Source organism: Mobula hypostoma, chromosome 6 (assembly GCF_963921235.1).
Source record: "Mobula hypostoma chromosome 6, sMobHyp1.1, whole genome shotgun sequence".
Lineage (NCBI taxonomy): Eukaryota > Metazoa > Chordata > Chondrichthyes > Myliobatiformes > Myliobatidae > Mobula > Mobula hypostoma.
The window spans coordinates 185,653,837-185,677,339 of record NC_086102.1 but is presented as its reverse complement, the minus strand read 5'-3'; the positions used below and the strand labels follow the sequence as shown (position 1 = coordinate 185,677,339).

Genomic DNA, 23,503 nt, shown 5'->3' with positions numbered 1-23,503 from the left:
ATGCATTATGATTTCTCAGTGTGGACAGGGGAAAGGACAGCTGGACTATTAGCTTTGCAGTAGGTGGAGGAAGTGAGACCGATGAGAGTTGTATTATAGTCTGATTCAAGCACAACAATCTGGAGTCTAAAAGATTTACATTCACAGGCAAGACCAAACATTATGTATGACATAATACAAACCGTATTTAAACCGAAAATGATGGGATTCTGTCTGTTTTATGTGGAGTCCAGCACATGTTGGTATTAGAGGGAATGAGCAAGTGGATAAATTAGCAAAGGTGGAAACTAGATGAGAAGTGGATATTCAAATAAATTACAATAAAGGAGAAATGAAAAACATAAGTGAAATCAAAAAATGTGGAGAAAACAATGGAATGAAGGGAGAACAGGAAGACATCTTTATCATATCCAGAAAGAAGTGGAATGATCAAGGAATGCAGTAAAGAGCAGGAGGGAGAAGGAGATAATATCGAAATTGAAGTTTGGGCACACAGGGTTAAATACATTGTTTTTAATGAAGACACTCAATAGGAGGTGTGAGTATTGTAATCAGCAAGAAAGTGTTGAGCATAGACTGATGAGGTGTCCAAGATATAATCAAGAGATGGGACAGCTGGTTTTAGAGTTAACACGGAACAAAATACAATTTAACATTAACAATATTTTCAGAAAAGGATCACAAAACTATTGCTTTAAGTATATAGTACAGTTCCTTAATAATACATTTTTAAAAATAGAATTTGATACAGTATATAGGATTTAGATTATCCTGACCCACACTGCAGTTTAGAAGGTGGCAGTAATGCACCTTAAAGCTGTTAGCCAACCTCAGGAGGAGGACAGGTGCATGAATAGGGAAGATTTTAGGAATATGGGGCAAACACAGGCAAATGTCACTAGCTTAGATGGGCATCTTGCTCAGCATGTACCAGTCGGGCTGATGAGCCCATTTCTGTTCGGAATTGACAGGTTACCGTAGGTAGACTGTAATGCTAAGCCAAAGTTACAATCAGGTCAGCTATAATTGTACTAAATGGTAGAAGTGGATTGTGATATTTATCCTTTCCCTTACTCTATTACTTACAGTGGTTCCACTTTTGGCTCGGTTGGATTATTATCACAATTTGTAATTCTGGATATTATATAGAAAACATTTTTTTAAAATGTTTAATCCCCATAACTGAGACTGCAAGTCATGCTGCTCCAGCATAATCTGGCCCAACAGATTCCAATATAGCTTTGCCCAAATAACACAATTTGTAAACAATACTCAATGTCTACTTTTTAATCTCACTATACAATCCAGATGAGATTGAGATCTTTGTCCACAATGCCAATACAGGCTGAGTACCCCTTACCCAAAATACTTGGGGTCAGAAGTGTTTCAGATTTTAGAATATACTGTATAATGAGATAGCTTGGGATCGCCATCATTTCCAACTCTGAATTTGTGTGCTCCCGGTAAGCAGTCTTTGTCTTACATTTGTTCGTGATACACGTGTACTGACAATAAAAATGAAAACATACCATTAATATAATGAAAATATAATGTGTGCAGGGTAACAAAAGCAGCACAGCAGCATTGGGAGAAAACCTGAATCAGCCATTGAACAATGGCAGGCTTTCAGTCTCCATCTACAATGTGTTTTGATAAAAAAGGTTAGAGTATACCATCGATATCTTACTTTTTTTTAGGTTACATCAGCAACCATCTTCGCCGTGCACACAGGACCACAGACAGCCAAGTCCTTCCGGGTGAGACAACACTTCACCTGTGAATCTGCTGGGGTCATCAGTTCTGTCCAGTGAAACAGTCTCTTCTAAATTAGTGGTACCCATCATAAATTGGGGCGGGGGGGGGGGCAACTTCATCGAGCACCTTAGCTCCAACCACCAAAGGAGAACTTCCAAATGGCCAAACATTTTTATTCCAATTCCCATTCCAAGAATGTCTGTTCATAGCTCCTTCTTGTACCAAGGTAAGGCCACCCTCATGTTCCACCTGGATGCCATATCGATTTCTTCTTCCTGTAATAAATATTTTTCCCTCCACTCCCCTCTTCTCACCTGCCTATCACTTCCCCCCAGGCCCCCTCCTCTTTCCCTTTCGTCTGTAGTCCACTCTCGTATCAGATCTCTTCTTCTCCAGGCCTTTACAGTTCCTACCCAGCTGAATTCGCCTATCATCTTCTAGCTATCCCCCTTCTCCTCCCCCAATCTTTTTATTCTGGCCTTTTTCCCCTTCCTTTCCAGGCCTATAGTAGGGTCTCGACCTGAAATGCTGGCTGTTTATTAATTTCCATGGGTGCTGCCTGACCTGCTGAATTCCTCCAGCATTTTGTGTGTGTCATTGGATTTCCAGCATCTGCAGAATTTCTTATATCAATTTGAACTTATCTTCTGCTTCATGACAAGCAAATGCTTTATCTTTAAAATATTAAAAAATTAATACTATGCCTTTTCTTAAATGTCTACAGCCTGCCTGCTGAATATTCACAATTACCTTAAATTTTCAGTTCGTCGTGATAGATCTTTGCTTGTTTCACGATCAGCACACTGTTAAGCTGCACATGATCACTCCAATGCTGATGAATCCACTCTTTTAAATGCATTTGAGATCTTCACTTTTTGCTTCATGCTGTGTTTTTCTATTTTTCATTAACTTCCACTCATTACATACGTGAGGTCCTACCTCAGAACTGTGTGATGCACAGACACCCGTGCATATCGCCTGGGAATCTTCCCACACCTTGTGGAGTTTTCCATTTGTAACGTCATTCATGGTTCCAAAAACAAATAAATAAATTCGGATTTTGGAATTTCGGATAAGGGGTACTCATCAGCTGTAGTTTCCTTTGAAGTTGTATGTGGATGTACTACGCAATGGATTTGACACGTGATCCCAATGGGACATCAAGTCAGGTCCAATTGTCATTGGTCAATTGTACTACGAGATGAACAAGTGGCCAACTGCCCTTCAGTCAATGCTGCTTAACCGTTAATCATCACCTCCAAAAATGCAAACTATCCAAAAAAAATTTTGCAAGCACTTACCCACTCCTGCTTCTTTTAGTGTGCTTGTTTCCTTTAATACAAGTTGATCATCATTATCCAAACTTACAACAAGGTCATTTGTCTGTAAAAGAATGAAACATATGGTTAATTTGCATCAAGGTGGAATATTCTGGGAAACCCAGTGTTTAATTACATGCTTTGCATCACTATCATCTTAGGAGACAAAATTTGTTTCCTTCCTCTCCCCCTAGTTCCCTTGCAATAGATGATGCTCAACACATTGATTTCCTTCAGCATATTGTTGGCTGTGCATTATATTCTTTACCTATTTCAAAAACCTGGTAGTTATTTTTCCTTTGGAAAAATGGACCACTAGATTTGACTCACTACACAAATATTAACCTTCTAATCCAAATATACCAAAACAAAATTCGCTTCTACACAAGCGTTTTCTTTGATTACACCAATGTCGTCAAGAGAATGGTCCAGTCTAAACATGCAAAGGTGTGACCTTCAAAACAAACCACCCATATATTTTGAAATTAAGCACCTTCATAACTAGGATTTTGAATGTAACATATTGTACCTTAATTCTCACAAAATACTTAAAAAGTTAGAAGTTGGCTTTGGAAACAGGCAGATTCTCAGCTCTAGGTCAACCTCATTGTTACAATATTTATCTTCAAGGATACAGCTAACATTCAATAATATAAATGTTAATCCACTTAGCACTCTTGAAATAGGCAGCCAATAAAAAAGGTTTCGGTCAATGTCAAAACTTTCCTGTAGTTAATTCAATTAAGACTAAATAAATGGAACATAACTCAAAAATGATAAACACTACGCCTCACTTGACAACACAATGCATATGATCATTCAAATGGGGTAGTGGGGCAAGTTCAGAAGTGGTCATGGTGAGAGGGAGGAGATGATGAAGACTGCTATCCATTCATCTCAAGTTTTTTTTAAGTTTAAAAGAACATTCACCCCTGTGCTGTTTACTGACAGCACAAATATGCCAGTTGAGGGAGCCATTCTACAATACTACAAGTGAGAGCATATTACAGGAAAATTACCTGCTATAAAATTAGGCCACAAATACGAGCCCATTTCAAAATAACTTTAAAAAGTTTTCAACTGCATACAGGTGTACTTTCAGTTTTATTGACCTCCTTCATAACTGAAAGTTCTGAGGCAAAAAGAGAACACATATTACCAGGATCTCAGTAACAACAAGTTTCCATCAGCAGGAAGCACTTTCAAAAAAGTTCCTTTTATACAAAATGTCCAGAAGTGAAAAGCTTTAGAAAACATGAAAAGCAAAATCTATACACCTACAATTTGGGTAATAAAAATGAATTTGTTTTTTTTTAAAATCAAATGCAAATTACAAATTAACAGAAAGCTATTTGCTTTCCTGTTCCTAGATGCAAATCCAGCAGGCATAAAAATGCAGATGAATACTCATGATAGCAACCGAATTAAATCTTTATCAACTGGCCTCAGTCAATACTCTCAACATTAATTGACAAGTTAATTCTAACAATCAATTAAAATTACTTGAAAATGATTATTAGAATATAGCAATTTAAAACCAACCAAGTACTGCAATAGAATCAGCTTGCAAAGTCAATCAGCTTGAGAAGGATAAGAAAACACACACAAATAACACATTTGTTTTAGCAAGGCTGTGACACAAAAGTGAGTTTTGTTCTCTGCTTATGATGTACTGAACAATATAGTCTTATCAGTACACTGCAATAAGTTATCAAAAGATTGAATGTAGAAAAAATTCTTGTTTTCAAAATTTAAACATACCTTTGCCCCATGTGCTTGGTGAATAATCTTTAATGTATCTAAAGAAAAATAAAAATAAGTCATATAAAACCATAATTTTGTTTGCATGTTACATCTGTTTCTATTTTCTCACCGTTTCTGATAGTCTCAAATTTTCACTATTTAATTCCATAACCAGTATCAGGCCGTCAATCCTTCCAGCCACAAATCGCCTGTTTTTCCCCTCGTGCGTAGAGGGAGAAACAGGAAACAGGAAGAAAGGGCACTCAAACAAACAAACACATTTCATGAAATACTTACATCAGCAGTTCAAAGACAACTGAGACATTCTTAAAATGTCCTTTTAAAAAGCCATTTCATTTTTCATAACCGATTATGCTCCCAAGTTCTTGGGGAAAAAAAAATCAAGGACAAACCACAGTAGAAAAAAACCTGATACTGTACAACCTCCCTCGTGTTTCTGTTTGTGGGAACAAGCAACAATTAAAACCAGACAGAAGGCTGTCAGATGGAGAATGGTGGGGAGGCAAGCTAATACAGCACACATTGTTTCTCAGACTGGTGCAGCTGCCCATCAAGAACAACAACAAGGGTGTTGATGATGACAATTACACTCAGAGTTGGGAAGATAAAATGTGTAGCTTTACACCAGAGAAAAATAGTAAGCCAGACAAGGCCAGGAATTTGACATATTTCATAGGAAATTGATATTCAAAATATTACTGTACTATTTCAGAAAAATATAGAACATAGAATAATACAGCACAGTACAGGCCCTTCGGCCCACAATGTTGTGCCGACCTTCAGACCCTGCCTCCCATATAATCCGTATCAGTTACAAATGACATATTTAGTTAAGTGCATCATATGTGGCCGATTAAGGAGCATGATCAACTATTCAGCTATATGGAAAAAAAAACAAACTTCATAAGACAACAAAGATATATCCGGTTTAAGATGGTGCTACTGAAGTCGAGCGACTACTCATTGACGGCTCCCAAAGCAAAACATGCAAATGAATACTTTATTAATAACATTTTATGTAAAAGATTATGGTAACCAATCACCACAAACAAGTAGAATGAAATATATACATACATTAATATACTTTGAACTTGAACTTTGAAATCCAAAACCAACACACACAAACTTCATAAGAGCCATTGAGTGACTTCAATTATAATATAACATACCATAAGTGCACTTCTTAAAAGGTGGTGGGAGTCCAGGCTTTGAAGGTATATCTACAGAAAGCAAAACAAAGCTTTTTAAGCAGTGATGGAAAAGTGACAGCACTTAAGGGCAAGCAATAGCAACCATTCAGAAGTAACCTCTAAAAGTGCCTCAACTGTAATTTGGTGTGAATGAAGTTAAAAGAAAGAGGGGTTCACAATCTGTGGTCTATGGACCCCTCCGTTCATGGTAGGTGTCCATGGAATAAAAAAGGTTGGGAAACCCTGCATGAGTACAAAGGATTTCAAAGCTTTGCAATAAATCATCAAGAGAGGGCACTATCTAACAACCATTACAAAGACATAGTTGCATGGAAAATCCAGGCTACTTTTAGGCAAAATGGAAAAGGAGGCAGGGTAATCTCAATACGAACAGAATGAAAGATGTAAAGAGGAAGGATCTACCCATTTTTAAAAAATAGAGGACAGTATCAGTTAATGGTATTGGTCCATGGCACACAAAAGGCTGGGAACCCCTAGTTTAGGCAGAGCTAACAGCAAAAGTCAGTGTAGCAACAACTCGAACAAACCAATACCACTGCTAGAAACCAAATACAGGGATGTTCAAAAAGTCGAAGAAATGTATTCGATCCTTTATGAGCAATTTTCAAAACATACAGTCTCGAAGTGATGCAACTTACGAAACTAAAACCAGCAATATTAAACATACTTAAGCAAAGTAAAGAGTCCTGACGAAGGGTCTCGGCCTGAAACGTCGACTGCACCTCTTCCTAGAGATGCTGCCAGCAACTTTTATGTGTGTTGCTTGAATTTCTAGCATCTGCAGAATTCCTGTTGTTTAAGCAAAGTTAAGTAGCTAAACAATTTCAAATGTAATTAAGCGGCCAGCAAAAGATATGACACCCGATAGGTCCCAGCTCTAAACTTCCCAGAACTCAGCATGCTTATGCAATTAAACCCTTTGCTTTTAACATGCCCCATGCATGTGGGTAACTGCTATAATAAACACACAACGAAGAATACAATACAGATAGAACACAGATGCATGGGCCCCACAGGCAGAAATAACTTTTTAGGTTAGATTATGAGGACACGCAGTTCTCTTTTATTGTCATTTAGTAATGCATGCATTAAGTGATACAATGTTCCTCCAGTATGATATCACAGAAACACAAGACAAACCAAGACTAAAAAAAGACAAAAACCACATAATTATAACATATAGTTACAACAGTGCAAAGCAATACTGTAATTTGATAAAGAACAGACCATGGGCACAGTAAAAGTCTCAAACTCTCTCGAAAGTCCCATCATCTCGTGCAGACAGTAGAAGGGAGAAACTTTCCCTGCCATGAACCTCCCGTGCCGCAAACTTGCCGATACAGCACCCTGGAAGCACCCGACCACAGCCGTCTCTTGAGTCCGTCCAAAAACTTCCGAGCCTCCGACCAGCCCTCCGACACCAAGCACCATCTCTGCCGAGCGCTTCGACCCCAGCCCCGGCAACAGGTAATAGGCAAAGCCGAGGATTTGGGGCCTTCCCCTCCTGAGATTCTTGATCGCACAGTAGCAGTGGCAGCAAAGCAGGCATTTCAGAAGTTTCTCCAGATGTTCCTCCGTGCTTCTCACGTCTGTCTCCATCAAATCAGGATTGCGCACAGTACCTACTTAACAAATACCGATATCATTTCGGAGTGGCCACGCGCGCTGCGTCATGCCGCCATCTTCTCCTCCCCAATTTGAAAGTTGTATACAGGACCCCAAACAACGGCAATCATACAGTACACAAGACAGATCAGAAAATTAGGCTGCAACCAGGGGTAGAAAGTGATTACTTGGGACACTAATCTACATACATTTTTACTGATATCTTGTACGTGCGAGGACAAGGCCTCAAGCCGCACAGTCACCTGTTTCCAGCCACCAGGAGCAAGGCGTCAGAGCCAGTGCCCTCACTAGAGTCGGTCCGCCCCCCAATATTTGTTCAGCGGAAGACAAGCCGTATTGTGGACGATTGCAGATTTCTGCAGCGTTCACGGTTCGGGTCTGGACTATCATTTTTGTGTGGCTGTATCTTACTGAAATCCTTATGTGCTTGATATCGTGTATGTGCTAAGTGTGCGTTGAGCTGTGTGACTGTTGGTACTGTGGCCCTAGAGTAACGGTGTCATGTTTGGCTGTATTCATCTGTGGGTGAATGACAATTAAACAAATTGAATTTAATACATAATGGCAAAACAGAATGAGCGGGAATAGTGTGGAGAAGTATACAAGAGATTTTTTTGTTAAATGATCAGTATATTAACAAACCAATGAGGGAACAGTTAACTTTAGATAATGTATAAAGGAAGTATTGATGGTCAGTTTGTTCAAGGCCTTTGGCAGCTTATCACACTCAATCTAAAACTAGGGTCTGAAATCAAAATAAAGCAAACAGTAATTTCATAAGGTTGGCTAGGTAGATTGGGAAACTACCTTAACAGATTTAACAGCTTAAAAAAAACAAGGTTAACATTTAAAATACATAACTTATCCCTTTAAGACAAAATAAAACAGGAAAACCAGCCTAGGCATGACTATCAAGCTAACTAATGGTATATTATGAAGGAAAAGCATATTAATAGAGACAGTAGTAAAGCCTGTGGTTTGGGAATATTTCACAATTCAGAAAGAGAGGAACAAATAATAAGAACAGGAAACAAAAAAAAATTAGATGAGTAAGCCATACAATCCCTCTTGCGTCCTCTGCCATGCAATAAGATCAAAGTGCCATTTTACTGCACTAACCTTCAGATCACTTGATTTGCTTCGTACTTAAATATCCAATCATTCCCATCTTGACCAGACTCAGCAATTAAGCCTTCATGGCACTCTTAGATGAAAATTCCAAAGATTTACTACCTTTTTTTAAAAAGCTGAAAAAAAACTCTCATGTCTTCATACATCAAAGTTGCTGGTGAACGCAGCAGGCCAAGCAGCATCCATAGGAAGAGGCGCAGTCGACGTTTCAGGCCGAGACCCTTCGTCCTGACGAAGGGTCTCGGCCTGAAACGTCGACTGCGCCTCTTCCTATGGATGCTGCTTGGCCTGCTGCGTTCACCAGCAACTTTGATGTGTGTTGCTTGAATTTCCAGCATCTGCAGAATTCCTGTTGTTCTCATGTCTTCATAACAAGGGGAGTTGAGTATAGGAGCAAAAAGGTCCTTCTGCAGTTGTACAAGGCCCTGGTGAGACCCCACCTGGAGTATTGTGTGCAGTTTTGCTCTCCAAATCTGAGGAAAGACATTCTTGCTATTGAGGAAGTGCAGCGGAGATTCACGAGGTTAATTCCCGGGGTGGCAGGACTGTCATATGTCGAAAGATTGGAGTGACTGGGGCTTGTATACACTGGAATTTAGAAGGATGAGAGGGGATCTGATAGAAACATATAAAATTATTAAGGGATTAGACATACTAGAGACAGGAAACATGTTCCCGATGTTGGGGGAGTCCAGAACTAGAGGTCACAATTTGAGAATAAAGGGTAGGCCATTTAGAATGGAGTTGAGAAAAAACTTTTTCACCCAGAGAGTTGTGGATCTGTGGAATGCTCTGCCTCAGAAGGCAGTCGAGGCCAATTCTCTGTATGCTTTCAAGAAAGAGTTAGATACAGCTCTTAATGATAGCAGAGTCAAGGGATGTGGGGAGAAAGCAGGAACGGGGTACTGATTGTGGATGATCAGCCATGATCACAGTGAATGGCGGTGCTGGCTCGAAAGGCCGAATGGCTTACTCCTGCACCTATTGTCTATCGTCAATGGCTGACCCCCTATTTTGAGACTGACACCAACCCACAGAGGGGGAAAAAAAAAATCAACTCTGCAGCCAGGTCGAGCCCAAAATAATTTGTTTCAAAAAGTCAAATATGAAAATGAATTAGCAAAACAAAAACATTCATACAAATATGAAAGGAAAAATTAGTTGAAGTTAATAATGGCCCCTTACAAAGACATGAGAAATAATATTTTGCATTAAGGAAATAGCAGAAAAACAATGCATCCATTTTCACAATAGACACTGAAAACTTATAGAGAAAGCAGAAAACCAAGTCTACAAAACCGCGGATCACAAAGTGAGCATTAGTGAAAACTAACGAGACTCAAAGGCTGCACTGATCCTATCACAAGAGAAAATCTGCAGGTGCTGGAAATTCAAGTAACACCTGCTGGAGGAACTCAGCAGGCCAGGCAGCATCTATGGAAAAAAGTACAGTCGACATCATGGCCTGAAACATTAACTACACTTTTCTTTCCCCCATAGCTGTTAGCTGGCCTGCTGAGTTCCTCCAGCATTTTGTGTTAGCTGCACTGATCCTAATGGGTTGCGTTCAGGATCAATGCTGGGGGCCTTGCTATTCCAAAGAGATTAGCATCATCATCATCATCAAGCCCTGAACCTGATGACTCTGGATCCAAAGGTTTAAACTGACAGCTCTATAAATGGACAGAACTCTTAATCACGAGACCCATCAGTGTGAACGCACAAAGGGGTCCTTGGGGTCTAAGTCTACAGCTTCCTGAAAGTGTCCACACAAGTTGATAGGGTGGTAAAGAAGGTATATAGCATGCTTGTCTTTATTAGTCAAAGGATTGCATTCAAGATTCATGTAGCAGCTTTATAAAACTTGATCAGGTTTCATTTGGAGTGTTGCATTCAGTTCTGGTCATCCCATTTTAGGAAGTTATGTGGAGGCTTTGGAGAGCATACTGAAATAGATTAGGGGGCATGTGCTACAAGGCTTGACAAACTTTCTCCGAAGCAGAGGGGAGACCTGACAGCAGCTTAAGACTGAGCAGCATTGACAGAGCAGACAGCTGGTTATCTTTTTCCCCCACGGTCAAAATAACCAATCTGCATAGCCCAATAACTATCATTTTTATCCTGAGAAAAAATTCACTGTTAAAAAACATGGTAATTGACCGTACAGTCACTCACTTTTAGTGCAAAAGCGCACAAGCTGTTAAGAGATAACTAACCTTATTTTACGTCGTCGTTGGTGATAATGCTGTATTAGCAGAGATTTTAAACAAGACACCCTTCCTTAAAAAGATTTGAACTTACATTGATAGTAGAATGCATATCATCTTAAAACTAAGGGCAATGCATAATTACAATAAAACACAGAATAGATATTTAGCTCACCATTCTGGAGAAAGGCAAGGAATTCCTTTACAGACTGATTTACATTAACATCATGATAAACCACTGGCTTGAAATTGCGATATTCGAAGGAACGAACCAGACGAATAGTAACAGTTATTTTTTCAGAAGTCATTTTCAGAAGTCATTAACTTTAAACCTATAATTTGAAAAAAAAATCACTAGTTGTGTGCATAAAATCAATTCAACTTTTTTATGAGGTATTTGTGATTACATTGCAAATTAAAAATATTACACTTTTCCATGCAATCACTGTTCCTCTAAATACGCGGGTGCACTGCCATACAGTAACTGAAAAGCTCCTGCTCACATAGCCTTCATTGCCTTGCAGCTAGAAAACGATTACGAAACATGAAAGATTTTCTTTGTTGGACTGTATTCCATTATACCCTTCAATTAATAAATAAAATCAAAAGTGTGCGATTTTTCCATTTTCATTCTAAATATGCATAGTATGTGTTACGTACCCCGTAACTGGGTTACCAATCCAGCAGAAATGGACCACTTAGTTGGAGTCTGGATTACTGGAACTAAGGAAGTTTTATTAAAGAAATAAGTAACACAGTACTCTAATCAAATGCAACAGGTTAGCAATGATAATACACACATGTACACAGAAACTAGGGTAATAGGAATCAAACAAGCTCTGTCGCAGTCTAGAGGTAAAATGATCAGTCTCAAGTGATGCAGAGTTCAGTTCAGCTTAGTACAGTTCGCAGTAATCACTGTTGGAGAGAGAGATAATATGCAAATCTGATTCAGACAGACCTTTGTTCTTCGCAGTTAGCTTTCGGGCGAACCCTTTTAATGTCTTCTGTGGTCACCGACTGTGACCCCTCCGTTCCGGATACAACCGTTCTTCCATGGTGAACCCAGCACCCAGGCAAGGGCGGACACACACACCAGGTTCCCGCTGATCGTACCTTCACACCCTGTGCGTCTATGGTCGGTTCCCGCGACCAGACCTCCAAACTCCCACTAACTTGTGGGGGCACACCGCTTTTCCAGGGTCTCGTTATCTCGTGATGTCGTGCCTTAGCGAACCTGTTCCTTTTATCCCCCTGCTGGGATATCGCCTGTCCATCAAACTTCAAACAGTTCAGGTTCAAAGCAACCGGTCTGTCAATACTCGGAACTGTGTCTCTTTTCGTTATCTCTCTCATTTCTCCATTTGTCTCGCTCATCTCTCTTATCAGCATCACTCTTCTGATAACTTGGTTTTTCGTCACACCCCTACCCTTCAAAGGATTTTTACCGGGGTAAAAATTACAGGCATGAATACATTATTAGATACACACTAATATACAGGGTCATCAGCTATTCGGCTAATACAGAGAACTTCAAGTTGTCAACACCTTGACAGACAGTCAGCAATCACATTTTCCGTTCCTTTTATATGTTTTATTTTGATATCAAATTCCTGTAAGACCAGGCTCCAATTTAGCAACTTTTTGTTCTTATCCTTCATAGTGGCCAAAAACACTAATGGGTTGTGATCAGTGTAAATGATCAGTGGTTTCTGTGCCGGGCAAATATAAACCTCAAAATGTTGTAATGCTAGTATGATGGCCAGTAACTCTTTCTCCACAGCGGAACAATTTCTCTGATGGATATTAAATTTCTTAGAAAAATAAGCGACTGGGTGATCAACCCCCTCTTTGTCTGTCTGCAACAGCACCGCCCCGGCTGCTTCATCGCTAGCATCTGTTGCTAGGGAGAAGGGTTTTGAAAAGTCAGGCGCATTCAGCACAGGATGGTGACACAGAATCGTCTTCAGACTCTCGAAGGCTTGTTGACAAAGGTCATTCCACACAAACTTCGCATTCTTTGGCAAGAGCTTAGTAAGACAGAGGGTAATATCCGCAAAGTTTTTGCAAAACTTCCTATAGTACCCCACCATCCCCAAGAACCTTCTCAGGGCTCTCTTGTCTGTTGGGGTGGGGACCTCCGAGATAGCCCACACCTTACCCTGCATCGGAGCCAGCTGCCCCTGTCCTACCACAAATCCCAGATAAGTGACCTTCGCGTGGCCGAACGCACTTTTTGCGAGGTTTACTGTCAGGTTGGCTTCAGACAGCCATTTAAACAGCTCCTCTATTGCCACAATGTGCTCCTCCCACGTGTCACTCCAGACCACTAAATCATCAATATACACTTCTGTGTTCCTTAATCCCTTCATCACTGAATTAATCATCCTCTGGAAGGTCCCTGGGGCATTTTTCATGCCAAAAGGCAAAACATTATACTCGTATAAACCGGAGGGGGTGACAAATGCTGAGATTTCTCTAGCCCGGTCGGTTAAAGGAACACACCAGTACCCCTTCAGCAAATCGATCTTTGTGATGTACTTAGCTCTCCCCACTTTATCGATACAATCGTCTACCCTTGGGAATGGGGTAAGCATCAGTTTTTGTGATGGCATTCACTTTTCTGTAATCTGTACAGAATCAGATGCTCCCATCGACTTTTGGGACAACCACACAGGGGGACGCCCATTCCGATTTGGATGGCCTAATAATATCTGTGGCTAGCATGTGCTCAATTTCTTTCTCCACTAGCTTGCCCTTCTCCAAGTTCATCCTATAGGGATGTTGCTTACGAGGCTGACCTGATGTGACAACAACACCATGTACCGGCTCTTTGCATCGCCTCGGGACATCCGGACATCCGTGTGTGTGCCGGTTAGTTAGCTTTATCGGCAGCTCGCTTTGTTCGGGTGTTAAGTGAGAGAACTCATCAGCAAAGTTGGCCAAAACAATAGAGTTCTCCCACCTGGTCGGTACCATACTTATCTTTTCGAAATGGGTTTTCCCCTTATCAGGTGGCACCCTAGCCTCATTAATTTTCGTGATAACACCAACAGGTCTGTTCGCCTATCATGGCAAGCTGTTAGCATATCAATAGCCTGTAATTGTGTTAGCTCTCGTCTACAATAGTCAATAGCATCCTTCCTCCTGTGCGGCCAGTAAAACTCTTTCATGATTCTATCGACTGTTTTCCTCACCCCAAAATGTCCACCGAGGGGTATCTTGTGGGCCAGGTTAAAAATCTCATCCCCATAAATTTTCGGCACCACCCCCCATTCCTCATCTGCGGGCATGGTACTTGGTCTCCATTTCCTCCTTAGTACTCCCTCCTTCACATAATAGCCCACTGGCTCCCTTTTTAATTCTGCTTCGGAGAGAGCTGTCTCCGTCAAAACCATCAGCTCCTCGTCTCGCTTCTGTGCCTGTATAAATTCCTTCCTTGCTAATGATAAGTTTACCTCAACGTCTGTTTCACTACGCCCCTTCTTTTCACTTTCTAACCCCTCCTGGTACAAGGCTGGTAAAAACGTCTCAGCTAAATCTATATTCACTTCGGCAGCCTTTCTGAACATGCGCCGAGTCACTGCGCAAACGGGATAAACCTGTGAGTCCATGGGCGGGGCCTCAATCCTGGCAGGCTGGCTTGTCAATCTTACTGCTGGGTACACCTCTCCACCGGCGAGGTCATTACCGAGTAAGACTTCCACGTCTTCCATCGGTAGTTCGGGCCTCACCCCGATCGTGACTGGTCCGGAGACCAAGTCGCTTTTTAGGTGTATCTGGTGCAAAGGTACTGCTTCAGTCCCTTTCCCAATGCCTTTTATCACCCTGACCTCCCCAGTCTGGGTCTCTGAACTAAAGTCTAACACACTCTTCAATATCAATGACTGACAAGCTCCAGTGTCTCTCCAGATCCGCACTGGAACTGGGTTTCACCCCTCCTTCACCGACACCGATCCGGCCGAGATAAACCTCTCGTGCCCTTCCTGAACTTTATCAGACCTCTTCTCCCCTAGCGGTTTGTTTGCCGGCTCAATACAGCCAGTCGGAGTCGTTTTTCCTTTCCCCGTCTCCTCCTTTGGGGCGAAGCACCTGGACGCAAAGTGACCGGCTTTCCCAAAATTATAGCATACGACCCCAGGAGATTTCCTACCAAACTGCTTCCTGTCTTCCTTATCCTTCTCACTAGTGCCTGGCTTACTTTCTGGCTTTTCCAGCAAACTCTCTCTGCCCTCTCGACTACCCTTGTGTAGCTTTTACTCGGGGTAAACTTCACTTTATGTGTCAACGCGTACTCATCCACTAACTTAGCAGTTGCGGCTAAGGTGTCTGCCTCTTTCTCATCTAGGTAGGGTCTCATACCTTCAGGGACACAACCTTTAAACTGTTCAATCAGTATTAGCTGTAGCAGTCTGTCATAATCCCCATTGACCCATTTCGAGGTGCACCAACGCTCACAATACTTCTGCATTTCACAGGCAAACTCTAAATACGTGCGGCCCCACTGCTTCCTCGCATTCCGGAACCTCTGCCGGTATGCCTCCAGGACCAACTCATAAATCCTGAGTATGGCCTCTTTCACCACATCATACCTCCGGGCATCTTCTGCGGACAAGGCCGAGTAAGCTTGCTGGGCTTTTCCTTTAAGTATGCTCTGAAGCAAAACAGCCCACTTATCCCTCGGCCAGTCCTGACTTGCAGCAACTTTTTCAAAATGGAGAAAGTACTGATCAACATCGGCCTCCTCAAATGGGGGAACCAGCCTAACCTCCTGGGTTGCCCTGAACCCTCCACCTTGGTTCGGCATTGGCCCCTGTGCTAGCGTCATCTTTAACTTCTCCAGCTCAAATTCCCTTTCCCTCTGTTTCTCTCTCGCCTCTCGTTCTAACTGCCTGTCCCTCTTCTTTTTCCAGCTGTTTTACCCAGAACTTGTGCTCAAGTCTCAATTTTTCAATCTGCAGCTGTACTGCTTCTCCACCAGGTTTGCCAATAGATATCACCTCCAGCTCCCCGTGGGGAAACACACTTTTAGATACATAATGCTCAACAATAGCTCTGTGCATCTCCGCTCTCCTCATTGTCGACTTCCCCTTAAAAAGATTCAACCGTTTGGCCACAATTGCCAATTCTGATTTCCTGGCATCCTCTAATGCCTCCAAGGTTGGCGCCTTTAGAAATTCCTCAAGCTCCATTTCTGCTGTTTGCCCTTTCTTTCTTTCGGGAATTTTAACCCAATCAATTTACCCAGTCCCAAATTTGGCGTTCAAAATCCCGGATGAGCCCCCACTTATGTTACGTACCCCGTAACTGGGTTGCCAAACCAGCAGAAATGGACAACTTAGTTGGAGTCTGGATTACTGGAACTAAGAAAGTTTTATCAAAGAAATAAGTAACACAGTACTCTAATCAAATGCAACAGGTTAGCAATGATAATACACACATGTACACAGAACTAGGATAAATAGGAATCAAACAAGCTCTATCGCAGTCTAGAGGTAAAATGATCCGTCTCAAGTGACGCAGAGTTCAGTTCAGCTTAGTACAGTTTGCAGTAATCGCTGTTGTGCCATTGGAGAGAGAGATAATATGCAAATCTGATTCAGACAGACCTTTGTTCTTCGCAGTTAGCTTTCAGGCGAACCCTTTTAATGTCTTCTGTGGTCACCGACTGTGACCCCTCCATTCCAGATACAACCATTCTTCCACGGTGAACCCAGCACCCAGGCAAGGGCAGACACACACACCAGGTTCCCGCCAATCGTACCTTTACACCCGGTGCGTCTATGGTCGGTTCCCGCGACCAGACCTTCAAACTCCCACCAACTTGTGGGGGCACACTGCTTTTCCAGGGTCTCGTTACCTCGTGATCTCGTGGTGTCGTGCCTTAGCGAACCTGTTCCTTTTATCCCCCTGCTGGGGTATCGTCTGTCCATGAAACTTCAAACAGTTCAGGTTCAAACCAACCGGTCTGTCAATACTCGGAACTGTGTCTCTTTTCGTTATCTCTCTCCTCTCTCATTAACATTTTGAACATTTCTCCATTTGTCTCGCTTATCTCTCTCATCAGCATCAATCTTCTGATAACTTGGTTTTTCATCACAGTATGCAAATCACAAAAATAGCATTTGAAGTGCTGCGCAGTTCTCAAGCTATGTAGAAATTTCCTGCTTCGTGCAACAGTTGGTCCGTGTAGCCATTAAAAAAAAGAGGGAATGTTGCATGCATTTTATACTTACAAAATGTTTGTAAGGAAAATGAAATAAGCATATTTTGAAATAATTACAATTCCTCAAAAGAATTAACCAGATTGAATTCAAATAACTACTTCATGTTAACTTAACACCTCATGAACAGAAAGCAAGATGACTAGAAGGCTAATAATGGCTCATCAAGATCATAAAGGTGATGTCCAATATTAAAGACTGCTCGTAAAGATCTGAGAAGCTAAACAATAATCTGAGCCTCAAGTTCAAATGCATCATCGACTTGAAGACATGGCAAGGCAAGGCAGCTTAATTAAAACACTAATTAACAGAGAAATTGGGGAGATTTTTGTAAGTTACAAATATAGTCCATATGTTTTATACAAAGTTAGTTCTCATTCTTGTCCATTTTTTAAAAGTGTAAAGTACCTAAAGTTTAATGTCCTGTGTGTCAAGATCTCTGAGTGTCTAACCTGGTCCCAACATATTGATGCAGCAAAAAGGGGGCAAGACAGCGACTATATTTCGTTCGGAGTTTGAGGAGATTTGTTTTGTCAACTATAAACTCTGTACAAGTGTACAGTGGTGAGCATTGCGACTGGCTGCATCACTGTCTGGTATGGGGGGGGTGGGGGGTTGGTGGGCTATGCAACAAGATTGAAATAAGTTGCAGAAACTTGTAAAATTAGTCAGCTCTGTCGTGGGCACTAGCCTCCACAGTAGTATCCAAGACATCTTCAGGGAGCGATTCCCATCATTAAGGATCCCCAGCACCCAGGACAATGGTACCATCAGGAATGAGGTGCAAAAGACTGAAGGCACACACTCAACGATTTAGGAACAGCTTCTTCCATTGACAGTACTGTGGCAACAATTATAACAGTGCCTAAGTAAAATAACGTGAGCTGCTTTAATGACTATCGCCCAGTAGTACTCACATCAACAGTGATGAAATGTTTTGAGAGGTTGGTCATGACTAGACTGAACTCCTGCCTCAGCAAGGATCTGGACCCATTGCAATTTGCCTATCGCCACAATAGGTCAACGACAGACGCAATCTCAAGGGCTCTTCACACGGCTTTAGACCACCTGGACAACACAAACACCTGTGACAGGATGCAGTGCATCAGCTATAGTTCAGTATTTAGTACCATCATTCCCACAATCCTGACTGAGAAGTTGCAGAACCTGGGCCTCTGGACCTCCCTCTGCAATTGAATCCTCGACTTCCGAAACAGAAGACCACAACCTGTGCAGATTGGTGATAACCTATCCTCCTCACTGACAATCAACACTGGTGTGCATGACTGTCTGGCTAGGCATAGCTCAAATACCATCTATAAATTTGCTGACGATACAATCATTGTTAGTAGAATCTCAGGTGGTGACGAGAGGGCGTACAGGAGTGAGATATGCCAACTAGTGGAGTGGTGCCACAGCAACAACCTGCCATTCAACGTCAGTAAGGCGAAAGAACCGAATGTGGACTTCAGGAAGGGTAAGATGAAGGAACACATACCAATCCTCATAGAGGGATCAGATGTGGAGAGAGTGAGCAGGTTCAAGTTCCGGGGTGTCAAGGTCTCTGAGGACCTAACCTAGTCTCAACATATCAATGTAGTTATAAAGAAGGCAAGACAGCAGCTATACTTTATTAGGAGTTTGAAGAGACTTGGTATGTCCGCAAATACACTCAAAAACTTCTATAGATGTACCGTGGAGAGCATTCTGACAGGCTGCATCACTGTCTGGTATGGAGGGGCTACTGTACAGGACTGAAAGAAGCTGCAGAGGGTGTAAATCTAGTCAGCTCCATCTTGGTTATTAGCCTACAAAGTACCCAGGAAATTATCAGGGAACGGTGTCTCAGAAAGGCAGTGTCCATTATTAAGGACCTCCAGCACCCAGGGCATGCCCTTTTCTCACTGTTACCATCAGGTAGGAGATACAGAAGCCTGAAGGCACACATTCAGTGATTCAGGAACAGCTTCTTTCCCTCTGCCATCCAATTCCTAAATAGACTTTGAACCCTTGGACACTATCTCACTTCTTTAATATATAGTAGTTCTATTTTTTGCACATTCTTAATCTACTTAATATACATACCGTTATACTGTAATTTATTATTTATTTTTCTTTTCTGTATTATGTATTGCATTGAACTGCTGCTGCTAAGTTAACAAATTTCACGTCACATGCCAATGATAATAAACCTGATTCTGATTCTTCCCCTCTGGCATCCAATTTCTAGATGAACACTGAATCCATGAACACTACCTCACTACTTTCCTATTTCTGGTTTTCTGCACTACTCAAAACATAGAACAGTACAGCACAGTACAGGCCCTTCGTCCCACAATGTTCTGCAGACCCTTAAACCTTACCTCACATATAACCCCCCACCTCCATATACCTGTCTAGCAGTCTCTTAAACTTCACTAGTGTATCTGCCTCCACCACTGACTCAGGCAGTGCATTCCACGCACCAACCACTCTCTGAGTAAAAAACCTTCCTCTAATATCCCCCTTGAACTTCTCACCCCTTACCTTAAAGCCATGTCCTCTTGTATTGAGCAGTGGTGCCCTGGGGAAGAGGTGCTGGCTATCCACTCTTAACTATTCCTTTTATTACCTTGTACACCTCTATCATGTACCCTCTCATCCTCCTCTCCAAAGAGTAAAGCCCTAGCTTCCTTAATCTTTGATCATAATGCAAACTCTCTGAACCAGGCAGCATTCTGGTAAATCTCCTCTGTACCCTTTCCAATGCTTCCACATCCTTCCTATAGTGAGGCTACCAGAACTGGACACAGTACTCCAAGAGTGGCCTAACCAGAGTTTTATAGAGCTGCATCATTACCTCACGACTCTTAAACTCTAGCCCTTGACTTATGAAAGCTAACACCCCATAAGCTGTCTTAACTACCCTAACCACCTGTGAGGCAACTTTCAGGGATCTGTGGACATGTACCCCCAGATCCCTCTGCTCCTCCACACTACCAAGTATCCTGCCATTTACTTTGTACTCTGCCTTGGAGTTTGTCCTTCCAAGGTGTACCACCTCACACTTCTCCAGGTTGAACTCCATCTGCCACTTCTCAGCCAACTCCTGCATCCTATCAATGTCTCTCTGCAATATTCGACAATACTCTACACTATCCACAACACCACCAAACTTTGTGTCATCTGCAAACTTGCCAACCTACCCTTCTACCCTCACATCCAGGTCGTTAATAAAAATCACGAAAAGTAGAGGTCCCAGAACCGATCCTTGTGGGACACCACTAGTCACAATCCTCCAATCTGAATGTACTCCCTCCACCACCACCCTCTGCCTTCTGCAGGCAAGCCAATTCTGAATCCACCTGGCCAAACTTCCCTGGATCCCATGCCTTCTGACTTTCGGAATAAGCCTGCAGCGTGGAACCTTGTCAAATGCTTTACTAAAATCCATGTAGATCACATTCACTGCACTACCCTCATCTATATGCCTCGTCACCTCCTCAAAGAACTCTATCAGGCTTGTTAGACACGATCTGCCCTTCACAAAGTAGTTAACTTATTTTAACTTAACTATTTAATAGATGTACGTATACAGTACTTAATGTAACTCAGGTTTCCTCCCCCTCTATTTAGTTACCGTGTATTTCATTGTACTGCTGCCGTAAAGTGAACAAATTTCAAGACATATGCCAGTGATATTAAATCTCTGATGAGCATATGTAATTGCAGAATACTTCTGCAAAACAGAAAAGTGAATCTCAAAGAGAGCTACAAAAAACTAAGAATGTACACCTACAATGTACAGATATAAACACATGAAGACAGGAAATGGATGTAATAGGCACTGTCTTTGCTAGATTTGTCAGAAATTATGGAATAACTGCTTAAGTACTAGTAACACACATAAAAGTTGCTGGTGAACACAGCAGGCCAGGCAGCATCTCTTGGAAGAAGTAGAGTCGACGTTTCGGGCCGAAACCCTTCGTTAGGACTAACATCGACTGTACCTCTTCCGAGAGATGCTGCCTGGCCTGCTGCGTTCACCAGCAACTTTTATGTGTGTTGCTTGAAATTCCAGCATCTGCAGATTTCCCCGCGTTCGCATAAGTTTTAGTAACTTCTTTTAGAATCCTAGTAACGAATACAATCAAGTCCAATGATTTCATTGGCCCCCAACCCTTAAAGTTTCCATTATTTTCTTCATATTGTATCAGTAAAGCTTCTCACTCAATAAAAACACACACAAAATGCTGGAGGCCAGGCAGCATCTATGGAAAAAAGTACAGTCGATGTTTCAGAATGAGACCCTTCCTGCCGAATTTCTGCTGAAGGGTTTCAGTCCAAAACATCAACTACTTTTTTCCATAGATGTTGCCTGACCTGCTGTGTTACTCCAGCATTTTGTGTGCATTACTTGGATTTCCAGCATCTGCAGATTTTCTCATTTGTGATTTAATCACTCACTAAAACCTTTATTTCCCACTGTTTCTTATACATCAATTGAATCCAAGTTTTTTTTAAACCTTCCTTGCCATTTTTTGCTCATTTTCATTTCTTCCACCACTTTCTCTTTCTATAAAATTCAATTGAGGTTCTCATTTTTAATATTGCAGTCTACATTTTCCTGCATCTTTAAAGTATCTTTCTCTAAATTTTGTAGTCATCACAATTCTTAAAGCTTCTAATTTCCAGGCTTCCTACAGTCAACATTACAAATCCATATTGTTCACACATTGTGCTTCAGTTCTTTAATTATCTACAGAGGGATCCTTCACTCAGAGCTTTATTTCTCAATAGGAAATAATTATTAATTGATCACATTGCTCAACTCTTAATTAATTTTTTTTGTGTAATTTTTTGGAAACTTCAGCATTTAGGCATTTCAACATGATGACTATGTTTCCAAAATAAATAACATTCTTGAACTCAATTCAAGAATATTTATTCCATAGAAAACAAATCCAGGAAAATGTTCACGGGATGCATTCAGAACATGTTCCAAACTACTACAAATTCAACGCTTTGGTCTCTACCTACTCAGCACCCACCACATTCCACAAGTGATTATGCAGATGCTGTCTGACCTTCAAACTTTACAACTCCTCCCTTGGAGGGTCAGACACCCTGAGCCAATATTCATAATTTACTGGCATAATTTACATATTACTATTTACCTATTTATGGTTTTATTAGTATTTATTATTTATGGTGCAACTGTAATGAAAACCAATTTCCCCCGGGATCAATAAAGTATGACTATGAAATCCAGAGCAGCACACACAAAATGCTGGAGGAACTCAGCAGGTCAGACAGCATCAATGGAAGTGATTAAACGCAAGAGATTCTGCAGATGCTGGAAATCCAAAGCAACACACACACACACAAAATGCTGGAGGAACTCAGTAGATCAGGCAATATCTATGGAAATGATAAACAGTCGACGTTTCGTGCTGAGAGCCTTCATCAGGAAACAGGCCTCATAGTTTATCCAACACTGCTGAAGAAAACACACTTTCAATCATATCAAATGAGCCTTGTATTTGTGTGCCCAGAACCAAGCTGCTTCCTGTCTCAGCGGCACTTTCTCTGCCCCCAGAGCCTCCTGTACTCTGTCCCTTACGCTACCCGAGATGGGTCTTCCGGGGCACAACCGGCCTCAGCAGAATACCAAACGAAGCGCTGACCCACCTGAGACTCCACACTACAGACTCTGAGACTGCTGAGGCACCGCTCCACCACACACCGGAGAAAACCCGCCGCCGCCCACCCAGCCTGACTGTCAATAGTCACCCGCACTCTGCGCTTGCGCATTTCGCTCTCCTCTCAAATCCCGCGAGATTCCTCGGAGTTCGACCGCGATCCTTCGGCCGGAGCTGAGCGCTAATAATGCGGGTGAAATTTATCTTTAATGAAGCGTAACGACGTATTTTTACCCTGTAATTCTACTTACTTCATTTAATTCTCACAGATATCGAAAGTATGTGTTTTAAGTTCAGCTCCGGCGGTTCGAGACTGTCGTGTGCAGAATCCTAATTCTCATCACTGACGTATGGCATAAAGTTTGTTGTTTTCCAGCGGCAGTGCAGTGCAAAGACATAAAAACCTGTTCATTGCCGATAGAATAACTCTAATTTAATGCTGTCTTTTGACAATATTTGTTAAATCTACAACCAAAAATAAATGGGATAGAGCTGGGTTATCTCACACCCAGTTGATCAGATCAAAGCTCTTAGATCATACCACATTCAGTCGTGAATAGTAGTGGATTATTGAACAGCCAACAG

The 23,503-nt window shown here is 41.7% G+C and overlaps 1 protein-coding gene across 1 annotated transcript in view; it reads right to left on the bottom strand.

Moving 5' to 3' along the window:
• The window catches only part of c6h2orf76 (chromosome 6 C2orf76 homolog), a 32,604-nt gene extending 9,639 nt beyond the window's left edge, over window positions 1-22,965 (bottom strand). Inside the window, exons 1-6 of the mRNA XM_063052467.1 lie at window positions 22,908-22,965; window positions 18,155-18,322; window positions 11,189-11,345; window positions 6,008-6,058; window positions 4,836-4,873; window positions 3,057-3,138 (exon numbers count right to left, since the gene is read on the bottom strand). Of these exons, the coding sequence (XP_062908537.1) occupies window positions 3,057-3,138; window positions 4,836-4,873; window positions 6,008-6,058; window positions 11,189-11,321 (304 nt within the window). The 5' untranslated portion in view covers window positions 11,322-11,345; window positions 18,155-18,322; window positions 22,908-22,965. The remainder of the gene's footprint in view (window positions 1-3,056; window positions 3,139-4,835; window positions 4,874-6,007; window positions 6,059-11,188; window positions 11,346-18,154; window positions 18,323-22,907) is intronic.
• Between the last annotated feature and the right edge of the window lie 538 nt (window positions 22,966-23,503).